The 26324-nt window shown below is 60.9% G+C and overlaps 1 protein-coding gene across 1 annotated transcript; it reads right to left on the reverse strand.

The window, feature by feature from the left end:
* CACNA1H (calcium voltage-gated channel subunit alpha1 H) lies at positions 1-24902 on the reverse strand. The gene is made up of 31 exons (XM_087815745.1): positions 24796-24902; positions 24545-24678; positions 24007-24104; positions 22629-22788; positions 21989-22307; positions 21708-21800; positions 19814-20603; positions 18145-18587; positions 16431-16582; positions 15508-15693; positions 14749-14866; positions 14296-14451; positions 13988-14078; positions 13645-13853; positions 11998-12408; positions 11416-11516; positions 11130-11253; positions 10655-11058; positions 10378-10504; positions 10069-10194; positions 9715-9804; positions 9280-9472; positions 7338-7489; positions 6320-6429; positions 5882-6015; positions 5630-5704; positions 4249-4323; positions 3098-3219; positions 2594-3023; positions 2325-2473; positions 1-1741 (listed from the first exon to the last, which is right to left on the reverse strand). The coding sequence occupies exons 1-31, from the start codon at positions 24886-24888 to the stop codon at positions 785-787; spliced, it is 6822 nt and encodes a 2273-aa protein (XP_087671871.1). The 5' UTR covers positions 24889-24902; the 3' UTR covers positions 1-784.
* Between the last annotated feature and the right edge of the window lie 1422 nt (positions 24903-26324).

The raw sequence follows: 26324 nt of genomic DNA on the forward strand, positions 1-26324 counted from the left end.
TTGTTCCTTAAATAAGTTAATATTTATTCTGCTTTGCTCTGCCCCCCTTCCCTTGACTTCAGAGCTGAATTTTCTGCATCCGATTATTGCAACGTTTAACCTGAATTTATAAAAGAAACAGAATAAAACAAAGGGGCGTCAGTGGAAACGGCTCTGCTCAGTCGCCAGGACGGCCGCTGGAGGTGCTGGGCACTGGGGGTCTTGGCTCCCACTCCTGGTGGGTCGGCGTTTCACAGAGACCAGAGTCAATGGGTGTTTTCTGGACAGCACGGTGGGGAGATGGAGAGACAGCAATGGGGGGTCAGGACAGATGGGTGGGAGCTCAGACTGTGAGCAATGGTGAAGCAAGGAGGCGGGGGCCTTGGGGGACTGAGCTGCCACCCGCGAGGGCACAGTGGCCCCAAGCATGTGTTCCCTATAAAATAAGTGGATGTGAGGATGGGACTCTGCTGGGCAGCCTCTGCTGTTTTCCTTTTGGTTGCTTTCTGGGCCTTGTCCCATGACACTCTCATGGAGGGACTGCTGACCAGGCTGCCAGCAGTCTCAGACCACAGCGGGGAAACAGAAACACCCAAACCTGAGTGACAGGCTCGCAGTCCAAGGAGCTAACCTTGTTGCTCTTCCCCAGAGCAGCGTCTGCCTCCCTCCCCCTGGGCAGACGTTTTCCGGCTCCTCTGCCCAGGGTGGGGCCTGAGCTGGGGTCCATGCATGGCCCTGTGTGGGGCCACCACCCCACTGGATACACCCCAACCCGTGCCAAGCCTGTGTGGCATTGTGCCCCCAGCTACACAGGCTCATCCACACTGTCGCCTGGTGTGGGACTGGCTGGGGGGGACCCTGCTTTCTTTGGAGGACTCTGGGGGACTTTGAGGTACAGCCCCCATCCCTTCTCTGGGGGATCATTGGAGGGCATAGGAGACTCTGTTTTGTGGGGTTCAGTGGGTGCTGTGATCCCCGAGGAAGCTCTGGGTTCTGGGGCCACCCTGTGACCATTGTCCAAGAATAGGTCTCCGCTGGGGCCCCCCATGTCCAACGGCTCGAAGGCAAAGCTGGGGATGGTCAGGTGCTCTGCACGGCAGGGAACCTGGCCCCACCGCTCCCCCTTGGCGGTAGGGTCCACCCCCATGCCCTCCATGGGCTCACAGGATGGGGTTCTCCGCCGCAGGGTGGTACTGCCACCCTCTGCTACAGGGGGCCAGGCTGCACCCTCGTCCTCCATGGGGGGGTCTATGGAGATGCAAGGGGGGCTCATCTTCTTCTTCCTGCGGGCGCCTGGGGCTGGCTCGGCCTCCAGTGCCTGGGCCTTAAGCTCCGCCGTCTCTGAGCGGCTGTCCCCTCCGCCCTGCTCCGCCGCGGGCCGCTGGTGCGGGTCTGCCCGGCTGGGCTGGGCGTCGACACCGTAGCGCCTGCAGGGGTCTGGCTTGCCGCCCACCGCCGCGCGGGCCTCGGGCGAGGGGCTGCGGGCCGAGCTGGTGATGTGGCTGACCTCCTCGTCGGCTGGGTCTGGGGCCTCCACCTCCTCCCCGCCTGTGGCCGCCGGCTGGCTGGAGGTGCAGCTCTGACCGAAAGGGTGCTTTCGGGTACAGACACTGGCGGGCCTTGGGGAGTGCGGAGGCGACCTCAGGGAGTCCCCCAGGGATGCCTGCTTTGAGGGGGTCTTCCCGCAAGGCTCCCCCAAGTCAGGGCCACAGTCCGCAGGGCCGTCAACCTCTGCTTCCAGGGAGCTGGTGTGTAGGGCCTCCTGCAAGGGCATGGGGTCAGGTGAGACCAGGCAGAGCCCAGCCAGCAGCCAGGGGTGCAGGCTCCTCCTGACTGGGCCAGAGAAGGCTCTGGACCCCCTGAGAGTGGGATCCAGGGTGAGATGGGGCTGAGAGCCCCTGGTGTGGATGCCACTGTCCTCCAGCCCCACCCATGCCACCCTGGAGACCACCCTGCATGCGGGTGCCAACCATCCATGCCTGTCACGATGGGGAGGGGCTGCAAGAAGCAGAGGGCTGGAGCCTGAGAGTAGGGAAAGCCTTTTGTGGGCCCTGGAAACCCTGCTGGGCACAGAGCTGGGCCGAGGCGACCTTGTGCACCACCAGCCCAGCGCGGCGCCCTGAGGATGGGAAGGGTGGTCTATGGGTATAGGTGAGGCCCACAGGAGCCGTTGCCGGGGTGCTGTGGGGGACTGAGGCAGCCGCCCAAGGAGGGAGTGTGGCTGGGAACTGTCATCATGGGCTCTAGGAACAAAGCACCCCCCTTCCCCAGTATCCCTATCGCTCATCCTTTAATGGGGAGAGGGAACCCCCCGAGGTCCTGCAGGAGTCGGGGGCTTCTCCTACCTGTCTGCAGAGTAGGCGGCTAAAGCTGGGGGAGTGGGCTGTGGCCCGAGGGGGCAGGGTGAGGAGGGTGCTGCTGCCCCTGGTAGGGGAGGACGAGACCTGGAGGGAGGCGCAGGACTTCACAGGTGGTGAGCGCTCGGTGACCAAGCCTGGGGCAGGAAGGTGTCTAAACCAGGCAGGTGTCACCAGCCCTGAGTCCCCCCACCCACCTGAGTCCTCCTATGTCCTCCCACCAGCCCAAGTCCTCCAGCTGCCTCCGTGGCTCATACCGGAGGAGGTGGTGCCCACGTAGGTGTCCATTTCTACCTCCTGCAGTGGATGGCGGTGAGGGGCTGAGGCGGGTGCCACAGGCCGGAACATGTAGCTGTCGTTGGGCAGGGAGAGCATCCTGGACACGGATACCTTTCGAGCAACCGGGAGGTTGGGGGCCTCGGGCCCAGTGCTGGGGCTCTGCGGGGCTGTGGGCCTGGGATGAGCGGGCAGCTCCTGCGCCATCTCCAGCTCGAGCTCAGCATCCAGTTCGGCGTCCTCGCGGGCCTCCTTGTTGCTCTCCTCCAGGTGCTTCATGAGCACGGCCACCACCACGTTGACCAGCACAAACTGGGCCACCAGCACAAAGGTGACAAAGTAGATGGGCGAGATGGCTGGCAGGTAGGTTAGGCAGTGCTTGTCTTCACGGGCACACTCCCTCAGCGTGTCCTGTGGGCGAAGGGGCAGCTGCAGGAGGGTGCAGGCCAACCCCACCTCTCTGCCCGCCTGGCTTGGGCTGGTACCTTCATGATCCCGTTCCAGTTGTCCCCCGTGGACACTCGGAACAGCGTGAGGAAGGCCATGCCGAAGTTGGAGAAGGTGGCGTGCCTGCTCAGGCCCTCACATGGGTTGTCCTCACTGCACTCTGCAGGGCAGAGACCCGCCAGGTCAGCCACACTCCTGGGTCAGGGTGCACATTGGCCTGGGAGGCCCTAAGACCTGCCCCTCCCCCAGGGAGGTGGTCATGCTTCTCTGGGGCACTGGGTGGTTGCCTAGCTCGGGGGCACCTGGCAGGTAGATACCTACAGGAGGCATGTCTCTTCAAAACAGGGTGATGTGATGCCTCCTTAGCATGGCGGCTGCCTGAAGCCCTGCTTATTCTAGATCTAGGGCTCTCTGGATGGAGAAGCCAAGGCCTTGGTGCCAGCCAGCTCTGGCTCAGCCCCAGAGGATGACTCAGCCTGCTCCCCAGGCCCTGCGCATCCCCAGGCCTCAGTGGAGTAATGGGACCACTCTGGAGCATGAGGCTGGACCGGGGGCCAGGAGTCAGGCCTGGGGTCTGAGGCACCAGCTGCAGGGTCCCCGGAGGCCGCTATGGCCAGACCCCAAACTGAAAAGCACATCAGCCACATCAGACAGGCCCACTGGCGGCTCCTGGGAGCCACTGAGTGTTCAGTAACAGTAAATATTCAGAAGACCCCGGAAGGAGGGGAGGGGGACCCTACAGGAAGTAGGCTGCCAGAGATGGTCCCTCCTGCACCCCTGTCCAGATTGGCCAGAGGGGAATTAAGGAAATCCTTGGTGACAATTAAAAAAGGACATGCTGCAGCATTTGTCCCCTGGGGACCAGGTGCAGATTAGGGTAACATGTGCATGTTCCCATGTAGATGTTTGCTCAGGTTCGCCTGTGGCTCTGCCTTCCTTGCTGGGGTATAAACACACGTGTGTGTCCACATGCGTATCCGGGTATGTGTATGTATGTGTGTGTGTCTCCAGTCTGGCAGCATGCTTCTGTGTGTGCGTAGATGTTCCTACGTGTGCCCACTGGCACTCTCGCCTTGTGCAGTAAGGGCTGAGGGAGCAAGGGGACCTGTCTTGGTCTGGTCAGTGGCCAGAGCTGTCTGCACGCCATGTGTGTGGGGGTGAGGCTGCCCCTTCCCTGGACGCCACTCACCAAGCCTCCCGAACAGCTCCACTCCCAGGGCAGCATAGATAAAAAACAGGAGCATGAAAAGTAGGCCGAGGTTCCCTACCTACACAGGAAAGAAGCAGAACCAGGTCAGGCCTCAGCCCACCTGCTATGCAATCGGTGCCTGGTGCCCCCCCAGCCGCCTTCACCCGTTCCTGCCAGGCAGGAGGCCAAGCTCCCAGAGGCAGCCTTGAAGCCTTGTTCTTAACCCAGCCCCCGGCCCTGGAGCTCCCATGGTCCCTATGGGTTCCCTGTCCTGCCTGGTGCTCAAGGCCCCTCCTCGACCTTTCATGCCCACCCTGCACCCAGGACCACCTCTGCCTCCAGCATCTCTGCTTCCCAGAGCCTAGAAGGCCTCCCGAGGCCTCTGTGTAGAGCCTGCTTCTACCCTCGGGGTCCCCATGGGGAGGCCGAGGCCGAGGCTTAACCATGGATCTCGCCAACACACCTTCCTAGGGCCTATGCTGCCCCCAGGCTGGGCGCTCTGTCTTCACACACTGCCCGTGCCCCTGACGATGGGCATGACCAGGCCCAGACTTCCCTACCCTCCTGTCACTCCCACAGTCAGCGGGCAGGCACAAAGGACCTTGGGACTGTAACTCAGGCAGGGCGGAGGAATGCCGCTAAGGAGATGAGTGGGGGCTGGCTGAAGGGGGCACATGGAGGGCTGGCGGGCGCATGGCTGGACAGGTATGCGGACAGACAGGTGTGTGGTGAGTAGGTGGTTGAGAGGTAAGGTGCCAGGTGGTCATGCAGCTGTGGGGTGAGTGGCTGGCTGGATAGTAGACAGATGGACACATGGGTGGCTAGGTGGACAGATGGCTGGCCCAAAGAGTCAGAACCATGGACAGATGGACACATGGCTGAACAGGCTGGCTTGGCAAAAGAACTGGATACTGCACAGATGGGGCAAAGGGTTTCTTTCAGTTCAAGAGGTCACAAAGGATCAGTGTGGGGAATGCGGACATAGGAAGCGAGGACAGAGGGCCTGAGCTGGCTCCAAAAGAGGAGAGAGGCCTTCAGCCAACACATGAACCTTGGGTTTCTCGGAACTCAGAGAAGCCCACCTTAGCCACGTCCTCTGCCCTCTGCCTGAATCCCACGCATCCGATGCTGGACCGGGGGAGGCGAGCACTGGCTCTCGGTCCTCCCCAGAGGGACCAAGGCCCAGAAGGCAGACAGCAGTCTCCCTCCCAGCATGGCCACTATTCCCTGAACCCGTAGGAATGATAAACGTGGTTATCACAAGGACAGATGACCGCATGAACGAATGAATGAATGAATGAATGACAATGAGCGAGGCCCTCCCTGTGGCCTTGTCTTCTTGGGGGTACCTGTAGTGCTCACCCCCGGGGCAGCTGTGCACCTACCTGGGGCAGCGCTTGAACCACAGTGTCCAGCAGGGCGCGCATGCCTGTGGCCATCTTGAGCAGCTTCAGCACTAGGGTCAAGAGCTGAGTGTTAGGGACAGGTGGGGGTCCTGGCCAGTCTGACCCTCTCTCAGCTGGCTGGGCCCCAGGACCACCCCTGTCCCTTACATTCCTGTCACCAGCACTAGCCACCCGCTGAGGCCTTGGGGCATGGTCGGGGTGGCCCCGGGGCCCCCGATGGTGCCTACCTCGGGCGATGCGGAGCACGCGCATAATGCGGATGATGGTGGGGTTGATGGGCAGTGCCGCGCTCATCTCGATCTCCTCCAGCGTGATGCCCATGATGGACAGCAGCACGATCGCCAGGTCCAGCTGGTTCCACCTGGGCGCCAGTCGGGCTCAGCACCGGGCTGCTTCCTTCCCCCACCCACAGCCCTTTAGAGCAGGAGTCCCCTCCCTATCACCCTGGAGGTACCCTAGTGTCACCCACTGGGTGCATCTTAGTGTCACCCATAGGCATGTCCTGGTGCCACCCACTGGGCGTGTCCCACACCTCCGCTCAGCACCGTCAGCTTTGCAGACAGAAGGCTAAGCCCATCAGAGGGAAGGGCTGTGACTCTCACCTGCCCTCTCCCCCAAGAGCTCCATGGGTCCTCCAGGATGCCAGGCGGCCCCACCCCACATACCTGTCCTTGAAGAATCTCCGGAACCCAAATGCCACCAGTTTTAGCACAGCCTCAAAGACGAAGACAATGGTGAACACGTAGTTGCAGTACTTGAGGGCCTCATCCAGTGACTGGGGACAGAGCGTCAGGCTGCGGAGGCCATCCTGCCTAGGCTGCCCCTCCTCCTCTTCCTCCTCTCCCCACTGTGGCACTAGGCACCCCAGTGCCTGGCTTCTGGTCACCCTGCCCCATCTCTCTCCAATCTGCGAGGCTCCAGGTAGAGGACAGGTCTCTCTGAGGCCCAGCTATTGAGCACCTACGATATGCGGGCCTATCCCAGGTCTGGAAGGGATCACCTAGATTGACACTTGCAGCATTTTGAGGACAACCCTCAGGTGGGGAGAACTTGTCTCTCTGAGCCCAGATTCCTGGCCCAGCACTGACCAGGCCCCACCCACAGTCTGGGGCAGGAGCTAGCCCATGCCAGCCAGAGCTCAGCTTCCCAAAAGGCTGAGCAGGCTCAGACTCAAAGGCTCTGATGCCCTGAGACTCCTCCCTTCCCATGGTGGGAGACAGGAGAGGGGGAGTCCTTTCTTTAATGAAATGATGGTGATGCAGATGTAATTGGAAGGAAATAAAAAAGCTGACCATTTATGCCTGCCTGTCTCCTGCCAGCCCTTTCTGTCTGGCTTTTTCCTGGACTGTGAAACCTATAGCCCGGGAAGCTGGACTTAGGGACATTTCAACAGCCAGAGTTTGGAGATGGAACTGCTCATGGGGTGGGGAGGGCCCTCTAGGGCAGGCGGCCCTGAGAGTTTCAACTGATGTTAAAAGGAAGACCCTCTATTCAAACCACAATCCGCAAACTCCAGTGACGGCTCACCCAGGGCTGCAGCCCTAAGACCTCCCAGCTCTCAGGGTAGCACCTACTGATCCAGGCCACCCCCGAGGTGCGGGATCCCACCTAGGGCACTCCCAGGGCTCATCTCCCAAACTGGTGCTGGAGGCAGGGTGGGAAGGGCCTCGCACTGAGCCCCACCTTGGGCTGGTTGTAGTGCTCCATGGACATGGTGATGACGTTGACCCCGATGATGAAGGTGATGAAAAGGTCGAGGTAGTGGCTGGTGCACAGCGAGTGGATGGAGCGGCGAGTGGGCGAGTAGTCAGCGTAGTAGGGCCGGCGCTGGGCCTCTGCAGGGAGAGGGCGCCTGTGACCAGGGCTAGGTGGTAGGAGTGGGGCTGGGGGAAGGCCCCGGGCTCAGATGTGGGGAGTTTCCAGGAGGGTGCAGGAGAGGGTTTCTCTGAGGAAGGGGGCGCATTTAGGAAGAAGTAGCTCCCTGAGTCTGGCTCCTGTTGCCTGATGGGCAACCCAGGGTGGGAGGCCTGGGCATGAGAGGGCCTCAGGGGCAGGCCACCCACCAACTCCCTTGGCTGTGGGAGGGGGGGCCCTCAGGGCAGCCCCAGGAGTGGGCTTGGAAGCTGAGACTCCACCTGGCCCTGCCCAGACCCCGCCCTGCCAGGGGCTCCCAAGCTGGGGCCTTTATGGTTGGCTTCTGGGCTGGCAGTGGGGTTCAGACACACCTAGATGAAGGGGGGTGGCAGATGGGAGCTTTCTTAGGGGGCAGGATAATCTTGTGTGTCCCCCACCCATCTCTCAGTCTGGGCATGAGCTATCTTCTCGCCACCAGGCCCAGAGTCCCTCCCCTCTTAGTCCTCCAAGGGGCCAGTGGCCACTGCCTCTTGTCTGGGATCTTCTGGGTTTCCGGCCCATCTGATGGCCATAACCTGGGGGGTCGGTCATGATTTCACCAAGTTGTCTGTCTGCACTAAATGCTCTCCCTGCAGTTACCCCTTTAGGGCATATCAGTGCCCACTGAGTTCCCACTGAGTGAGGATATAGCTGCCACCACTGCACATGAGGACCTGCCTTGGCCACAGAACCATGCACAGATGGGGGCCAGGGGGTGGTGGCTGTCCCAGAGTCTGGGTGAGCAGGGCCTGAGACCCTCATGCTCCTAGGTCTGGCATGCAGTCACTAAAGAGGTCGACTCAGCTCGAGCAGCCAAAGAGGCCGGCAGCCAGTACGGCCAGGCCAGCACTGAAGACATGGAGCAGCCATGAGTTGGCAGGCATCCCGGAGCACAGCAGGGAAGCAGCCAGGCATGCAAGCTGGGCAGAGGGACACACACAAGCTTGCAGGCAGCAGCCTGGACACCAGGCAGGTGAGTGGACAACCCTTCCTCCCACTGACGCCTGGCACCCAACCCTGGCTGTCCCGAGCCCACCCTGCAGCAGACTCCAGCAGGCCTAGCATCTGCCTGCAATGTCTGCCCTTCCACATGGCAGTGGCAGAAGGGTGGAGAGGCCAGGCCAGCCTGCAGCCCCGTGCAGGGGCTGGCAGAAGCAAGGGGCTTAGGCATGCAGGGTGGGGGGCAGGTACCTGGGTTGGGCAAAGTGCCTGGAAAGACAAGGAGATGGTCTGAGCTGGCTGTGGTGGGCGGGACACTCAGCGGCCCCCTCCTGCAGGAAGCCCTCCTTGCTCCCAAGCTGGGTAGGGCCTCCCTAAGACCCTCTCTCTCTGTGTCTCGGACAGCTTTGCTTGTTTCCCCCCTGTGGCATGAAAACTCATGGGGGTGAACCCTTCTCAGTAGTGATGGGGGATGAGAATTGGGGGTCTCGTTCATCTATGCCACTTGGGAGGGGACCCCCGCCTCCTACTGCAGCTGCCCTCCTCTGCCCGGCCCCCCTTGAGGGCCCAGACACCATGCAGGCCCAGGCAAGGCGGGCAGCGTGCAGAGCCATTCGGCGAGGCTGGGGCTGGGAGGCTGAGGGGCGCAGGGCCAGGCAGGGGACTCCAGGTGCCCACTGCACTTGAGTGCCGAGGAGACCCAGCCTCAAAGCCCATCGCTGCTGCCCCTGCTGCCCCCCCCCCGCCCGGGCGCAGAGGTACCGACCCGCCACCGCTACCGGGAGCGCCTTACTCCTGCGTTTTCTCTCCAGGCGCCGCTGCCGCTTCTCCTCGCGCCGCCGCGCCTCCTCGGCCTCCTGGTGCTGCCGGCACTTGTGGAAGTTCTCCACCACGACACCCACAAACATGTTGAGCACGAAGAAGCTGACGATGAGCAGGAAGGAGATGAAGTAGAGCAGCATCCAGGGGTTGTGGTTGGGCACCGGCTGTAACACATGAGGACGCACGGGCCCTGCTGCCCAAGGGTGGCGCCCAGGGACAGCCACGCACCGCAGGGCCCCTTGGTGCTACAGCCTGCAGGGCCAGAGAAGGGGCCCCATGGTATGAAATTCTCCAGAAGCTCTCAGGTGAAACACGGCCTCCTGGAGGAGGTTCCTTGAGATGACCCAAAGGATACCCAAAGGGTCTGCTTGAAGGGCCAGGGCTGCCCGCTGCCTGTTGCCCGTACCTGCTGGTCTATGCCCACGGCGTCCAGCCCATCATACATGATGTTCACCCAGCCGTCCTTGGAGGAGAGCACGAACAGGGACATCAGCGCCTGCGGGGCCACAGCAAGGGTGGTGGGTGCTTACTGCTTATCGCGGGCCTTTCCTCCTACCCTGGAGACCCCACAGGCCTCCTGCACAGCAGACCCGCCCATGGCTCTGGACCCCTATGGTCCCGCCATTCTGTTCTTCCAGGAGACCAGGGTGAGGCCATCGAGGATCACTTGGGGCCCAGACCTCAGGGGACCCCAGGTCTGGCCCTGCCTCCAACCAGCCCCATTCCCCTCCCCTCCCAGTCTCACCCTCACCCTTCTCACCTGGCCCAGGTTGTCGAAGTTGTACTTGCGCCGCACCCAGCGGTAGTGGGCAGCCTGGCACTCTGCCCTGGTGGATATGTTCCTGGTGTCGGTGCCCTCGCAGTAGTAGAACTTGCCCTTGAAGAGCTGACGGGGCAGACGGTCACCCAGAGGGCCGACCCAGTGACCCCCGGCCCATCAGCCCCCACAAAGGGCCTCCTGGGGCAGAAGGGTGAGGGGCGAGGCTGGGCCTTCCTAGGCCTAGGCCACTGCTGACCACAGATCACTGTGTCTCGGACAGGACACCCATGGACAAGCGGGGCCGCCCACCTGCACCCCAAGGATGCCGAAGATGATGAAGAAGGCACAGCAGATGAGAACGATGTTGCCGATGGGCCTAAGAGACGATATCAGGGTCTCCACCACCAGCTTGAGGCCAGGAGCACGGCTAATGACCCTGCAAGGGGCAGAGGGGCCTGCTGTCGGCCATGCCGAGGGAGTGGCCACTGTGCAGAAGGTGCAGGTCACTCAAAGATCCTGCCCCCACTCATCTGTCCTTGTCCCCTCTCCTGGCCCAGCCCCTTCCTCCCCTGCCCATGCTGCCCACCTCAGAGGCCGGAGTGTCCGCAGCAGGCGCAGCACACGCAGGATGCCCAGGATCTTGGCACCACCCGCAGAGGCCATGGCCACGATGATGTCGACCAGGGACACCAGGACCAGCAGCCCGTCCAGCACATTCCAGCTGCTCTGCAGGTAGGCATGCTCCCCCGAGACCAGGCCTAGGGCCACCACCTGTCCAGGAGCAGGAGAGGAGGAGTCCAGGTCTGATGGGCTGCAGCAGATGGGATGGGGAACAGGGTCACAGCAGATGGGAAGTGCTGGGCAGGAGGGGGTTGTGAGGCCAGGGGACAGACCCCTGGGCTCTCCCAGATAGGCAGGTACCTTCACCATCATCTCAGCCACGAAGATTGCCGTGAAGATGTAGTTGGAGACGCTGAGAAAGATGCGCTCCTGCAAGGGAAGGGTGGTGAGAGGGGCCACTGTACCCGAGACCCACCCTGCCCCAGGAGAAGGGGCCTCACGGTGCTCCCGGGGTCGATGTCTGGCCTCTCCAGGGCGATGGTGATGCAGTTGAGAAAGATGAAAACCAGGACGACGTGATCGAACATCTTGTGAGCGATGACTTTTTGGCAGGAGGCGCGGAACCTGCGGGGCGAGGGCGCTGGGCACGGGGTCTGAGGACAGCCCTGACCAAGCCTTTGCTTCACCCCAGTCCCCAGAGGGCAGGTGTGAGACCCTGAGGCCCGGGAGCTCACTAACTGGCAGGGAACTCGGGGAGAGTCTCTCCCAACCCAGGGCACCCTTTACCTGTTCTGTGGGGAGAAAAGGTACAGCGACCAGGGCTCACGGTTCCGACACCACTCGGGTTTATAGGGCTCCAGCACCTTGCGCAGGCGTGAGCAGCAGCTCTGGGAGAGGGTACAGATCCCCAGGCCTGTCCCAGCCATCCTTCCATCCCTGGGGTCCCAGCTGTCCCAGTGGATCCTTCCCATGCAAGCAGGGGTGAGTGACCCATGCTGGGAGTCCACGGGATCAGACAGCACCCCACCCTCCAGCTGCCCCCTGCCTGCAGGACTGTCCTAGGCAATGGAGTCAATGCCTCACTGAGAGGTGGCCCTGTCCTCTCCTCCACCCTTGACCACCAGTGGGTGATAACTCAGGGCCCAAAATGGCCCTCAGCTGGAGGTGGGCTGACCCTGGGGCCACTCCAGCTCCGAAGCTCCCAGCTGAGGCCCGTCGGCTGGGTCAAGTCCTGCTCAGCTTGTCCACATCCTTCCCTTTCTCCTGAGATCCCCCCCCAACCCCCACCCCACCAAGAACGACATTCAGGCTCTGCTCTGGGAACCACGCGATGACAGGAAGGAGGCATGCGCCCTGATGCCCACTCACATCCTCCATGTCATCGTCAAACTCGGCTGGGTCCTCCTTGTGGCTGTCTATGCGCAGGAAGAACTCGCTGGGCAGGGCCAGCATCTGCCCGTTGCAGTCGTGGAGCTTGGTGGGCAGCAGGGTGGCTGGCCGCAGGGGCTGCACGTCCAACGTGCCGCGGTGGTCCAGGGACTCAGTACGCCGTAGTGGGGTGGCATGTGTGCAGGGTGAGGCTCCCACCTTGGGCCTGCCATCCTCGGCCTCCTCGTCTGTGCTGCCTTTGCCCTCTCCGGACAGCAGGGACTCCCGCTCCCCGCACTGGCTCCGGCGCTTGAGGCTGGGCGCGCGACCCAGGCTGTTCCAGCTTGAGCGCCGGCTGCTCCAGGCACTGTTGGGGCCCCAGTGGGTACATGGAGAGCTGCGGAGGCTGGACTGCAGGGGAGGGGGAAGGAAAGAGGGGGGCCAGTCCCCAAGTACTCCTAAACATCCCAGGCTCCAGGGCATCCAGCCGCAGGGGCCTTTCCCCAACGGGTCACCCTATGGATGGGATTTGTATGTGGATCACCACCATCACCATTAACCCATGTGAGTGGGATTTATACACGCAGACCATCCTGCTAGGGGGAGGCTAGCGACACAGCTCATCCAGGGGGATGCCTGAGTTGTAGAGCAGGCTAACTAAGAGCTGGAGATACAACTAGCAAGTGTTGCTGGGCTGGGGCTGGCTGCTGTGCCCACTGGAGGGCCGAAGGGCAGGCACAGGTCATCAGCGGGCCTGGGACCAGCCCTTGACCCATCCTCAGACACCATCCCAGCTGACCTTGATCTTTGGGGTGGGGCCCCAAGTCAGTTTCTGATTTGCATACTCTGGCCTCGTAAACAGAAGTTTGGCTGATGTCTTATGAGATAAACCAACTTCGATCCAGGGACTTACCCTGCTGCGCCCATCTTCTCGGCCGGTATTCATGTCACCTCCCGGGTCTAGCACAAGCTGAGATTTAATCCTGCTAAACCGTCCCTGCCCCCTCCCTCGTGGCTGCAGTGCATTTTGTAGCTAAGTCACCTGGCCCATCCCAGGCTCACCTGGGTGTCTCTCTTCCTGTTACCAACAGGAAGATTTCCTCCGTGTCCTACCCCCCTTTTGTTGTTAGCGTGTCCTCTCTGCCCATCCCTCCTGCGCCCTTCTGAAGAGCCATTTTGGCTGTGTCCCTGGGGATGGCATTTCCCGGTTTGCTTGAAAAATCCCCATGGGACACTTGATCCTGACACACAGACCCTCCCCCTGGCCTCCATCACGTTTCCTGTACTGTTTTTACAATTTTTGCCATCTCTTTTCCGTTTTTCCTTCTGATCTATACTCTGCCACCTTTCATCTTTTATCGCAGTTTGGAAGATAAACTTCCTGCCTGACACTTTACCAGAGAAAAAGAATCAGACGTGCACTGCCACGTCTGGTCTGTGCTCCTCCCGTTAGCATAGCAACTCCCGCTCCGTTTACAGAAATCAAAGCGCTCAGGGCCAGGGACTCATGCGGCAATGACCGGGCAGGGGGGAGAAGGGAGGGTGGGGGGCATGTGGGACCCTCACTCATCTTCAGGGAAGGCCTTAAGGAGCTGGGCACGTGAAGCCTAAAGGTGCCCTGAGGCCAGGGCAGGGGACGGTCCCTACCAGAGACTTCTGGTCCCCCAGCTGAGGGTCCATGGAGCTGCTGCTGCCACGCCGAGAGTCCAGGAGGCTATGGGCCGCGTCCAGGTTTGGGGAGCTCTTGGGGGTGGGCATGGGCGTGGCTGCCGTGCGCATGATGACAGGAGGGGGCAGGCTGCCTTGGCCCTCCAGGTGCCCGTTGGGTGTCACGGCCAGGGAGTACATCTTCATCTCTGGGGGAGGAGGGGCCACTTGTGCCTCCAGGGCTCTTGGGAAGGGGAATCTGCCTGCCCAGGACTGGCCCAGGGGAGTCCCCGCTCTGCCAGGTCAGGGCAGGCACTGCCCCCTCAATCCCCCCCACATATACCTGCTGCCCTGAGGTCTCTGAACTTGTCGAAATCCTCCTCCAGGTGAGTGGATGTCTTGTCTTCATCTGTGTCAGATCTGTTGGCGTCACCCTGTGCCCCGCAGGGCAGAAGGCATGTGTGAGGCTCCCCTTGGGTGGAGGCCATCTGTGCCAAGCAACCCCCCGGTGGAGCTTCCCACAGGGAGGCAGGGCTGGTGTGGAGGCGGGTGCGACGAAAGGCCAGGCCAACAAGATGAGAGGACAGGGGCCTCTCCATGTCAGTCTGTGTCGAACGTGCCGGGCTCCCACCTCTTGCAAGTCCCCCTCACCTCTGCCTGGAAGCCCTCCACCAGGATGGCCACCAGCAGGTTGAAGAGCACGTAGTTGCCAAAGGTCATCAGGGCCACGAAGTAGAGGGCGGCCCAGGAGGAGGTGGAGGCCATGCCATTGTAGAGGACGACATTCCAGTCCTCCTGGGTAAGGATCTGGGGAAGGACAGCGAGGCAGAGCGGGGGCGGGGCCGACACGGTGGGAACAGAGGGGCGCTAGGGGTTAACCCCACCTTGGACATGCCGGCAACTCCTCGGAACCAGAAGGAGCTCTGCACCAGCGAGAACAAGACCACCATCCCAGGGGACGGAACTGCTGTCCCTACTGCAGTTCACAGCTCAACTGCTCTAGCCTTGCACAGGCCAAGGCATGCACTGGGGCTGCTTTGAGCAGGGTTGTGGCTCTCCTGGGGCCACATTTACATCAGGGGACAGCCCCCACCCAGGCTTTACCTGGAACACGGTGACGATGGCCCATAGCAGCGAGTCAAAGTTCTTCCGGTCAGGGACTGTGTCTCCAGTGTCTGTTTTCAGGCTGAACTTGCAGCCAAAGAGGTGCATACCCAGGATGCTGAGGGTGGGAGGCAGGAGTGGGGTGAGGCAGGGGAGCCACTCTGTCTGTGGTCACCTTCAAACCCAGCAGCTACTTCTCTACGCCTCCCCCCCGCCGGGCCCTCTGTTTTCTGGTTTACAGGGACCTCCCAGTGCTCACATCCTTGGTGGGAAGACCAAGGCCAGGAGAGGGAGGGACAACCAGAGGCCACACTGGCTCCAGGCAGTGGCAGGGACCTGGAGCACCTGTCTCACTCAGCCTGCCTGGACTGCCCTCTGCCCCAGCCTCGCCCTGAGGCCTGAGTCCCGAATCATGGCCAGGCTGGCACTGCACGAGCTCAACAAATGAACTCCAGCCTGGTTGCCCCACCCCTTCTCCAGTCCCCTTGTTTTCTGCTCAGTCCCCAATCTATCCATCCTGCAGTCCATCCTGTCCCCACACCCAGCTGTCGGCCCACAAGAGCAAAGCTCAGCCTGGTGTCTCATGTGATTCACGCCTGCACGTGGAAGGCACCCAATCAGTTCTGTTTGGGTGAAGGAACCAGTGACTGGGCTTCTGCAGAACCTCTGAGGCTCCTGCCCACCCCCTACCCTGTGGCCCCAAAGCCAGGAGCACAAGGCCAGTGCAGTAGGGAGGGGTCTCCTCTGTGGGGGGCCCACCTGAAGATGAAGATGAACAGCATGAGCAGCATGCAGAAGGTGGCCACGTTGTCCATGGTCTTCATGAGCACCACCAGCTGGCGCCGCAGTGCAGGCATGAAGCGCACCAGCTTCAGCACCCGCAGCAGCCGGAAGGTCCGCAGCACCGACAGGCCACCGTCCGCCTGCCCGATGATCTCCCAGACGCTGTGGGCCAGGCCAAGGGTCAGGAGGTGCCATTCTCTGACTACGGATCCCTGCCCTGACCCTGACTCCAGACTCCCTCTTCCCAGAAACAGGAATGTCAGCCTGGGAGCCACCGTGGCCTGTACTCAAACCCATGATGAGCAGCAGGTCTGGCTGCAACAGGTGCCCAGGGGGGCTGAGGGACTGTGGCAACATCTCTGAAGCCAACTAACCAGCTGCCATCCCTGGCTCTGGCTGGGACAGAAGCTTCTCAACTGAGTACCTTCCCATCCTGCACCTTTCACAGCCACACCTGGCTCCTCTGTTCTTGCTCAACCCCCTCCCTGCTAGGGTGGAGACCCCTTGACTCCCAAGGGCACCACTTCCTCCTCAGGAACTTTCCTCAGATTTTCCTGCCCCTTTTGTGTGTGGATTTTGCTGCAGCAGAAACCCCAGAGGCAAGCGAGGGCTGAGCCCTAAGCAGAGACCAGCCAGGAGGCTGAAGGGCCATTGAACATCCACTCTATTCCTGAAAGGAACAGCTCTAATAGATTCTAGCAACATATGTCTGACAAGCAGCTGACCTAACCATGTGTCCCCCACAGTGCCTGTGGGGAGGGACTCAGATATACCTGACACCCCATCTCCATAGCCTGCCAGAAAATGCTGCCAGAAGTGCCTCTCCCTTTGACTGAGACTCTGCTCTCTGACACTAGAGCTTCCAGGGACTGTGGCCTGGGTGAGAGGTGGGGACCCACCTGATGACCACGATGATGCCGTCAAAGATGTTGTAGGGGTTCCGGATATAGCCCAGTGGGCCACAGGCCAGCAGCTTCAGCAGCATCTCCAGGGCAAACATGCTGGTGAACACGATGTTGCTGATCTCCAGGGCATTGGTCAGTTCATCCGGCTATGGGCAGCAGAGGGACCATCAGGGGAGAAGTGTCACTGCCCCCACAGGTGCGGAGCAGGTAAGGCTGCATCAAGGGGCCAAAGGCCCCAAGGTCATAGTAGGCATCTTAGGAACCTATCAGCTGCTGTCTGAAGAAGGAAGCTAGGCCCTAGGGACATCCCCTCCAGTGAGACCCTGGCCCATCCAGCCTTCCCTCCATCACTGTCTCTGGCTTGGCCCCCAGGCCCTTCCTAACCTTAACACCAGCACATCTGTGCACTGGGGCTCTGAAGACTCCCCGGGCCCCCAAGCACAGGCCAAGGGAACAGGGCCTGGAGCATCTGTGCCAGGCTTCAGGGTGGGTGTGGGGGTGCCTGGGGCACAGACAGTAAGGGTGGTGTCTCCAAAAGCTGCCCTGGTCTTTGGAGACCTTACACACCCTTACTTGTTGGCAGAAGGCCCCAGAGGCCCACCTTTACTGGGGGCATTCTGACCTGTGTGTGTGTGTGTACACCAGCATGTGTGTGCACACGTGCACACCTGTGCTAGTGTAAATGCTTACATGTGTGTCCATGTCCATGTCCGTGTACCAGTGTGACCTGCTTGTGTGTGCATGCCTGAAAACATGCACACACGGTGGATGTGTACATGGCTGCACATGTGTGCGTGTCTGTATACATGTTCACAGTTGGACAGGTAAGCCTTGCGTACATATGTCTGTGGCTATGTATGATTGTGTACATGTGCATACCTTTGTATGTGTTGTGTGCACGTGTGGTGGAGGCTCTTCCATACCAGGGTCCCTCTAAGCCCCTTGCTGTCCCTGACCTGGATCTCACCCTCACAAAAAGACCCTCCTGGCCAGGCCTGCTTTGGGCTAACACTGCTTGGATTTCCCCTAACAGCTCCAGGATGAAAGAAAATGGCTTAAGTGACCTGAAGAGACCAACGGGTAGGAGATGAGGAAGTGAGCTTGGTCATTAAAAGTAAACTGACATTGGCCCTGAGAGGACACCATCTGCCAGACCCGGCTGCTGCCCTCCCTGTGTGGCCCTGTCCAGCGCCAGGGTGCAGGGTCTACAGCATCCAGGCACCTAGGGGACCGGGCGCCACCCGTGGGAATGGCTCCTCCCAGGCCATTTTGCATCACCACCTCTTCTGGTTACCAAGAGGCACCCCAGCAGGAGCTGCCAGCCGGTCTGGCTCAGGTAAGGGGGGGCCTCTCTCTGTCAGAACTGGGCTGGGGGTCCCCTCCTGAGAAGAGCCACCAGATGACCTGCTGCCTCTGGGTCTGTGGTGGTCTCAACCCCCACCCCAGATGCGAGAAACTCCAGGCAGGAGCCACGGTATCTCTGTTACCCATTCGGCAGAGAACCAACCCCAGGAGGAGAGATGAGCATTTGTTGAGTAACTGATAAAAAGCATCTGGCTCCAACATCACCTCTGCCCCCCACCCTCCACAACCCCAATGCGGGTCCACAAGAGGCTAAAACCTCAAGGAGACACACAAGGAATGCGCTCCCCAGGGGTCATGACAAGTCCCGCCTCCCACTGCGGGCAGGCATCCCAGGCCCACCCACCTGCTCGTGGTACTCAACGCCCATGCTCAGCGTGTTGGTGAGGATGGCCATCATGATGCCGCGGTTGAAGTACTTGCTGTCCACAATCCTGCGCAGCTTGCCACTGACGGCAGCCCACACACGGCCAAGCCCGCCATGCTTGCCAGAGGCCATCCGCTGCTGTGCCCGCCTCCGCACACCGCCCTGGGCGGGTGTGTCCCCCCCTGGGGTCGGCTGCATGGGGTCACGGTGGTCCCCGTGCCGCACGTCCTGTGTGAACTCATAGACCATGTTGCCGTCTGAGTCTCCGCTCTCTGAGTCGCTGAACTCAAACTCAGGGTCTCCCAGGGCGCTAGCGCAGTACGGACAATCCTTCAGCTCGCAGGTCAGCGTGCCCGCCTGGGGGCTGGGCAGGGGACAGGGCACACTCAGGCCTGAGAGGCGGCTGGGGGCCCGGCCCAGTCCTGAGGGGTGAAGGGCACAGGCAGGGTCAGGCCACTCAGTGGTCACACCTGGGGTGGACCCACGCCCACACAGAGGCTGTTGTAGGGTGAACAGTACACACCCGGGCACACTCAGACCTAGAAACACACACTCCCCTGGACACATTCATGTGCACACCTAGAAACACACACATATACACATGGGCACATTCATGCACACCCTATACAGGTGTGCTCTGTTCACACACAGGGGCAGGGACACAAGAGGGGCAGAAAAGCTCACCTCTCCTAGGGCTACACCATCCAGAAATGTAATGTGAGCGACTTTTTAGCAGCCATGTTAAAGGTGAAAAATTAACTTCAACACCACCTAATCTGACCCACCAACCACCAACACTCCCACACAGGTCAGACGTGGGAACGCCTGAGGAGTACTATGGACCATTTCCTTTTGCTCAGTTTCTGGGACCCAGGTGCACTCTGCACCCAAAGCTGTGGCTTGGACTCACTACCACTCAAGGGCCCACGAGGCCCAGGCCGCCTAATGGGCAGCAGGGCTAGAAGCATGTGCACTCAGACACACTGGCTCTCACATCCCAGGCACGGTGCATACGAGCACGCACAATGACCCAGGCACACGCCCTGCCTGTGCCAGGTGCACTGCGGTCTGCACACTTGCACACACCACTTGGGAGGCCTCACAATCTGCATGGGACCCGGTGTCCCCTCAGACCACCCATCTGAGGTGGGTGAAGCAGAGGCCCCAGGTGGGAAATGGTGAGGGGCACCTGGCCCCCTGACCCCAACGCTTAGGGGCACTGTAACCTGTACTCCTCCCCACTCCCTCTGCCTGCGTCTCCCTACCCAGAAGTGGGGCTGAGCACTCCTCGGGAGAGGTGGCCAGGTTGTGAACATGGGCAGACGGTCCCTCTTGGGGCCAGGTTGGGGCAATACTCTGCCACCTTCAGAATTCTCATCCATGTGGCAAATGCTCATGGTCCACTGAGCCAACGGCTGCTTGGAGCCACTACAGGGTGGACAGAGGGGGTACCCTCTCCCCCGTCCTTGCCGTGTCAGAGTGCGAGGTGCCAGAGCCCCTCCCACTCCCCTCTTCTAGGGTGCCAAAAAACAACAACACACCAGCAGGGCTCATGAGGGTGTCCAGGGCCCCCCTGAAGAGCATACAGGTGGGGACAACATCCCTGGATCCCACTGCATTCTCAGCAGGGTGAGGCTGGGGTCCTTACCATGTTCCCCAACCAAATGCTGGATCTTCTCATAGGGGTCATGGCTGCTCAGGCTAAGGGAGCTATGCCCTCCAGCTCCCGGTGTCCTACTGGCCCGCTTTCCCCTGGGCCCAGGGCTGGTGCCACCTTTGCCACCACCAGTTGCTGAGGGCAGGATGGTGGGGTAATTCATGGCGCCCAGCCCCATGGCCAGCTTCAGGTTGTTGTTGGTGGCCGCAGCTTGCACCACCTGGGCCCTCTCCTGTGGCCCTTCCACGTGGCAGTCTGCGTGGTACACACTGTGCACTGACTCGGCATCGAGTGGCCCAGGGCCAGGTGAGGGTGGTGAGGGCAGTGCTCTAGCCTGTACCAGACTGGCGTCTCTGGTGCCCTGCTCAGGGCCAGGCCGGCGTGGGCTGCCGTGGCTGAAGTGGTAGTGGTGGTGGTGGTGGTGGTGATGGTGGTAGACGAGATGGTGAATGGAGGCTGCACGCCTGCCTGCCCGCCGCGGCTGGTGCCCGGGGCCCTGGCCGTGTAGGGCACTGTTGGGGTCCACCTTCTTGCACCAACGGCTCTGCCAGCGTGCATAGAGGCGCAGGCTGCGCCGCTTCACCTTGCGGCAGATGTGGCCCACGTACTTGAGCAGCTCTTCGTAGCAGCTGCCCGGCTCTGAGAAGCTGGCCAGCGTGCTGTCATCGGACAGGTAGCGGGCGCGCTGCTCCCGCATCAGCTGGTTCTCCCGCTGCTTCGTCTCTGAGAACTGCGTAGCGATCACCACCAGGCACAGGTTGATCATGAAGAAGGAGCCCACCTGTGGCGGGCGGGCGGTGTTGAGCCTTCCGACAGCCCGTCCAGGGCCTCGCTCACCAGGCTGTGTGCCCCAGGGAACTGGGGAAGAGGGGACATGGAGACCCATCTGCCCCGGGGGCCGGGCAGTGACTGTGGTTTCTATACTACAGTGATTGAGTCCCTGCTGAGAGAAAGACTGAGGCCTGCTGTGCATCACCCATTCCAGGGGCCAGGGGTATGGCCCTAAGTGTGGCCAGTGGAGGTGCCCGTGATGTGGGGTCACTGCTGACTTGATACTGAGCCCAGCATCTGGGACAGGCGGTTAACAGTAGGTGCTTCTCATCTACTGTGGCCAGATGGAGGACACATGGGGAGACCCTCCTTTCCATCATCTGTGAAGCTTGCCCCCTCCTCCTCAGGTCTGACCCTGATGAGAGACTCTAGACTGTGGCCACCCTGCTCTTTCCAGTCAGGCCTTCCTCTGCAACATGGGTCACCATGCAAAACTCGCCTCTGCTCGTGACAATTATCTGACACAAGGACGGATGTCTGCTATTCTGGTTACTGCTGAGTCCTGACAGACCCTGCCCAGATCAAGTGAGGGACACACCTGAGGCCACGTACACTGCGGAGGGCCGTGCCTGGGACGTAATGTACACTGTGCACAGTCCTGATTCTTCTGTAATCTCCAGACAGGACCTGACCATGGGAGGGCCTGGGGTGCTACCTGAGGCCTCCTGGAGTGGGCTCTCCCTCCCACCCATGCTGGCCTCTATCCTCCTACACCTTCCCACTTCCTCCCACCAGGGACTGCGTGGAAGCCCTGTGCCCACCATAGGCCCCCACCTGTCGGCTGGCAGCCCAAGGGTAGTCCTGGGTCTTTGCTGCCCAACCTTATAGCTCAGCCAATGCCGGGACCCACGAGGGACAGCAAAGGCTGGGGTGGAGTGCATTGGGGGCGCAAGCAGACTCATGAATGGACCCTGGGGACCAGGACGGCGTCCATTAAGGAGTTTATGGATCTGAGATTAGCTGTCACAACTCAGAGGAACCTCCACCCACTAATACCCAAGGCTGTGAAAGTCCTGCCCTGCCAACTGGGACACCTGCCACGCCCCATACTCACGATGATGAGCAGAATGAAGTAGATGAAGTTGTAGAAGGAGTGGGCATCCATGACGTAATACATGATGTCCACCCAGCCCTCCAGGGTGATCACCTGTGGGGGGGCAGGCAGCTGGACACACAAATGGCCCTGGGAGGGCGGCAGGCCTGTGTCCCCTCAGGGGCTGGTAGGGCAAGAAAGACCTGCTGGCTCCCCCCTACCCCCATGGCCCTGCATGCTCAGCACCCAACATGGTTGGGAAACAAAGGCCACAGGCCACATAGTCTAAAGCTAGTGCCCACCTGGAAGATGGCGATCCAGGCGTAGCCAATGTTGTCGAAGTTGATGGCGCCGTTGTGGGGGTTGGAGTCGCCGGAGCGGCAGATGTTGTAATACTGGTTCCAGTTGATGCAGGCATTGTGGCCGGTGCCGCCCATGCCCTCGGCCTGCGGCTGCCCATAGGCCTCCCAGCCCAGCGTGCACTCCACACGCAGCTCACGGCGGCTGGGGATGTGCGAGCACTTCTGCATGCCGTTGTCTCGGCGTGAGGAGCAGATGAAGGGGTTCTCGTCGCCCTCCTCTGTCTGATAGTATGGCCGCAGGAAGGTGAGGTTGTTGTTCCTGGGGACAGGCGGCCCAGTGAGGGGCACAGGGACAGAGAGAGGGAAAGGGAGGGTGAGGGGGACAGACAATGGGGGATGCCAAGGAACAGTGAGAGAGGCGAGGAAACAGAGAAAGACAGACAGAAAATCAGACAATAACAAATATAAAAACAAAGGTAAGAGATAGAGACGGAGATCCAGAAGCCAGAAGCCCAGGCCCAAGCTAGAGGTATTCCAGGAGGGGTGTGCCCCTGGGGGCGGGGCTGGAGGGGAGGCACCTCTGGGGGCGGGGCGACAAGAGCCTGCTGGGCGTGACTTGCTGGCGGGTGGTGCCTGGTACCTGACGAAAGTGCTGTCCAGGAAGCAGCGGTTGCGCAGCAGGCCGGCCCAGAGCTGGACGCCCACGATGCCAAAGATGAAGAAGACGAAGAAGCACAGCAGGAGCACGTTCCCCAGCATGGGCAGGGTGTCCAGCAGCAGTGTGACCAGGATACGCATGCCTGCAAGTGGCAATCTAGGCATCAGCACGGGACCTTATGGAGCGTCCCCTGGGCTCCCAGCCCCAACTAAGCCATCCCATTGTTCACAAGTGAGTAGTGTGGCTCTGCAGGGGACTGCACATGTCCAGCAGGCCCCAAGGGACAATGAGGCCTCTGGGTCAGGCCCACACCAAGGGGAGCAAGGATGCTGGTCATGAGGGTCGCAGGACAGGCACAATGCTCTTCCTTTTGAATCATGGCCAGGACCATATCCCATTAGGTCCCAGGACTGGCTACGAGTCCAGCAGGCCCAGCTCCGTCACAGGAGCAGCAACCTTGGGGACTGCCACCAGCTTGGGCTTTGGTCTGCCTCCATGCTTGGGAGTCTTGGGGTCTTGCAGCTGGTAGGGACTTGGGGAACAGTCTTTCCATCCCTGTGTGAATCACGATGGAGCAGAGCCCTACACTGGAAAGGGGCTGGGTGGGGGGTTCCCACAGCACAACTCTGACCCACCTGCCCTTTGGTGGAGTTGACAGCCCCAGCAGAAGGGAACACTTACCCTAGGGGCATGTGACTTCTCAGGGAGGGCTGCAGGACAAGTCCTAAGAACATGGGCTTGGGTGTCAAGGCCACCAGGTAGCCATAAAGGCTGGGTACACAGCTACATGGTACACACAGACTCCTCCCACCGCATATACACACATTACCTTACAGTCACATGGGCAATACCCCCTGAATTCAGCCACAGCACTGAACACTCTGAAGTCACTGATAAATCCCAAACCACCCCCAATTGGGCAGGTGACTAGTGTGAGGACAGGCCATCTTCCCAACAAGCAGCCGCGTAACTTCCCAGAACTTCTCTACACCTCCCTGAAGGACCACAAGTCTCTGGCAGAGCTTGACCATGAGAACCACAGAAATGGGCGAGAAAACGAAGCCACTGGGCCTGTGAGTGCCCCCTCACCAAGTATCACACGAAATGCTGTGCGGATGAGGAGTCAGGATCCCCACAGCCTGCCCGTCATATCCCAAGGGCTGCTCTGTCCTTCCCAGAAAAACTGGCAAATGCTCAGGGCTAACAGTCCCTCCTCCCCTGGCGCAGGAGCCAGAATGTCCAGAACCCATATAGCAAGTGTGGCATCCTGGTTCTGTGTCCCAGTGGGCCCTGGAGAGCTCTCAGCAGGGCTGGCAAGACATAAATGCCTGCCCCAGGTTGGGGAGGGGTCGTCACTTACTGGGCACACGGTTGATGGCGCGGAGGGGCCGGAGCACACGTACTGTCCGGATGGCCGAGAGGCTCACGTTGTGTCCATCCAGGGAGTACTCCATCATGCTGGGGAGGACAGAGGGAGGGAGATTCAGGCGGTGGGCAGGTGACCACACGCTAAAGAGCTGGTCCCCAAGCCGTGCACTCAGCCAGGCTGGAGCGTGAGGCAGGAAGAGCATGACCCTGAATCACCACGGGGCACTCCTCGCCCTCCTGGACACTCCATGTCCACCCACCATTGCTGCTGCTGGCACAGGATCCCCAGGACAAGTGTCCATTCCCAGCAGAGACCATACTGGCTTCCCACCTCCAGCCACCCTGACCAGGCTGCACCCAGACCCCTCCAGAGTGCACCTGTTTCACCCCTCTTCCTGGGGGACCCAAGGCCACCCATGGAGTCGGAGGGGGTGGGGTTCTTGGCCAGGCAAGGGGCCACTTCAGGTGCTTCAGCCCCCGCGCCAGCCCTGGCCTAGCAGAGCGGGGCTGTGGGCAGCACAGAGCTGTACCCTGCCATGACGATGAAGAAGTCCAGCCTGTTCCACGTGTCACCCAGGTAGCACTTCTGCCCAAACAGCCCCAGGGCAACCATCTTGATGACCATCTCCACCGCGAAGAAGGCGAAGATGAAGTCGTCGAAGGCCTGGTGGGAGAAGGGTCTGAGGGTGGGACCTGTGCCCTTCACACCCAAGGAGGGGGTGTCCCTAAGGGTCAATCGTGGCAAAGGGGCCAGCCCAGCCCCCATCTGCCAGGCCCCTACCTCCAGGATGCTGCAGCGCTCCGAGCGGCACTTGACGTCCTCGCAAGGCCGGAACATGCCCAGGGTGACGCAGTTGAGCATGATGACCAGCATGCTGACGTGCTCGAACCACGTGGGGCAGGCAGCTGAGTTAAGGGTCCATGCAGGAGGCTGGTAGATAGCCCCGGGGAAGCAGGGGGGAGCTCGACCCCAGGACCTGCCCCAAACCCCCTCACTGCCAAGCCCTCCACACCCTGCACCTGCCCCATCATCTGAGTGTTAAGGGAAGGAGCCTGGGCACTAGCCTCAAATACACCACCAACCCCTGTGTACACAGGAAAAACAGACACAGAATGGGACGCTAGATGGAAGCTTAAAGGCCACCTGCTACCCCTCCATCAGATTTCTCCCAACTACAGTGACCTCAACTGAGGTCGCACACACTGGTGAGCATCTCAGAGGTGCTGCCCAGTCTGGACTCCAGGAAGTGCCCATGGACTGTGAGGGGGACCCCAGAGCCCCCCATGACTCTGTACTGACCCCCCTGTGACTCCAGCAGACGGACGAAGCCCCAACTACAGTGCTGAGGAGGATGTGAGCTTTGGGTCAGTTCAGTCGGCTGCATCTCAGGTGCCGTGTGTACCCAGCACAGGTGCCTCAGCCACCCCGTGGGTTGCTTGCCCTGGGTACAAGAGGCCACTGGGGACCTCAGTGAGAACTCCTGCCCATTCAGAAAGTGGCCACCAGATGGCACCGTGGCGTCATGCAGGCCTTGGTGTGGCATGGTCCCCTTAGTGGCTGCCTCCGGGAGGAGTGCACCCCTACACCTGTACCAGCTGGTTCATCTGGAAATCAGGGAGCCCTGTGGTGGGCCAGCCGTGTCAGGTATGAGGGAAGGTCCCAGGTCCCAGGTCAGCAAGGCCAGGTGGGAGCCCAGGGCCACCAGGATGGGGACCAAGGCTGTGAGGGGGGGTGTCCCTAGATGGACGGCTGAGGCTTCACCTGAACCCTGTGGATACAAGTAGTTATACCCTTCACGCTGGAAGGTCTCCAGGGCTTTGGGGGAATTACATGTATCCCCCATGCCACCCCCACGTCAGGATACCTGCCCACTGGGAACCACCCCCACCCTAAGGTGGGCTTTCTGGTCTGCCCTGCTCAGGTTAGAGAGAGCAAGGGCCCCCAACCCACGCTGAGGCTGGACAGGGGGAGCTTGGAAAGTACCACTTGTCAGCAGATAGTCCTGGGAAATCTGAGGCTGGGCCCTGCAGCCCCCACCCTGCCTGGCCTTGGGGGGACTGAATTGGGGTGATAGCTGCAGCACATCCTGGCTGCTTGACCTTCAGATCAGTGCCCTTCTGCTTCCCCTCCCCATGTTCCCCTTGGTGATGTGTTCATGGATCAAGGAGGTGACCAAGGCAGCAGGACCCCTGCCTGGCACATGGCTGTGCTCCATAAAGTAGCCCCGAGCAGCCACCCTGTACCTGGCTATGTGGGGGCACAGGGGCCAGGGCCCATGCAGCCCCACCTTTGAGGGGCTCCAATCTCAT

This window comes from Miniopterus natalensis, chromosome 3 (assembly GCF_054644295.1).
Source record: "Miniopterus natalensis isolate mMinNat1 chromosome 3, mMinNat1.hap1, whole genome shotgun sequence".
In the NCBI taxonomy this organism is placed as follows: Eukaryota; Metazoa; Chordata; class Mammalia; order Chiroptera; family Miniopteridae; genus Miniopterus; species Miniopterus natalensis.

Excerpts from the sequence above, each read along its gene's own strand:
- CACNA1H (XM_087815745.1), bottom strand. The coding sequence starts at position 24,888 with ATGCTGGTCATCATGCTCAACTGCGTCACCCTGGGCATGTTCCGGCCT. Across the intron at positions 4,324-5,629 it reads TCAAGCGCTGCCCCAGGTAG|GGAACCTCGGCCTACTTTTC; the intron begins GTGCACAGCTGC and ends CTGTGTAGGTAG. Across the intron at positions 2,474-2,593 it reads CGTGGGCACCACCTCCTCCG|GCTTGGTCACCGAGCGCTCA; the intron begins GTATGAGCCACG and ends TTCCTGCCCCAG.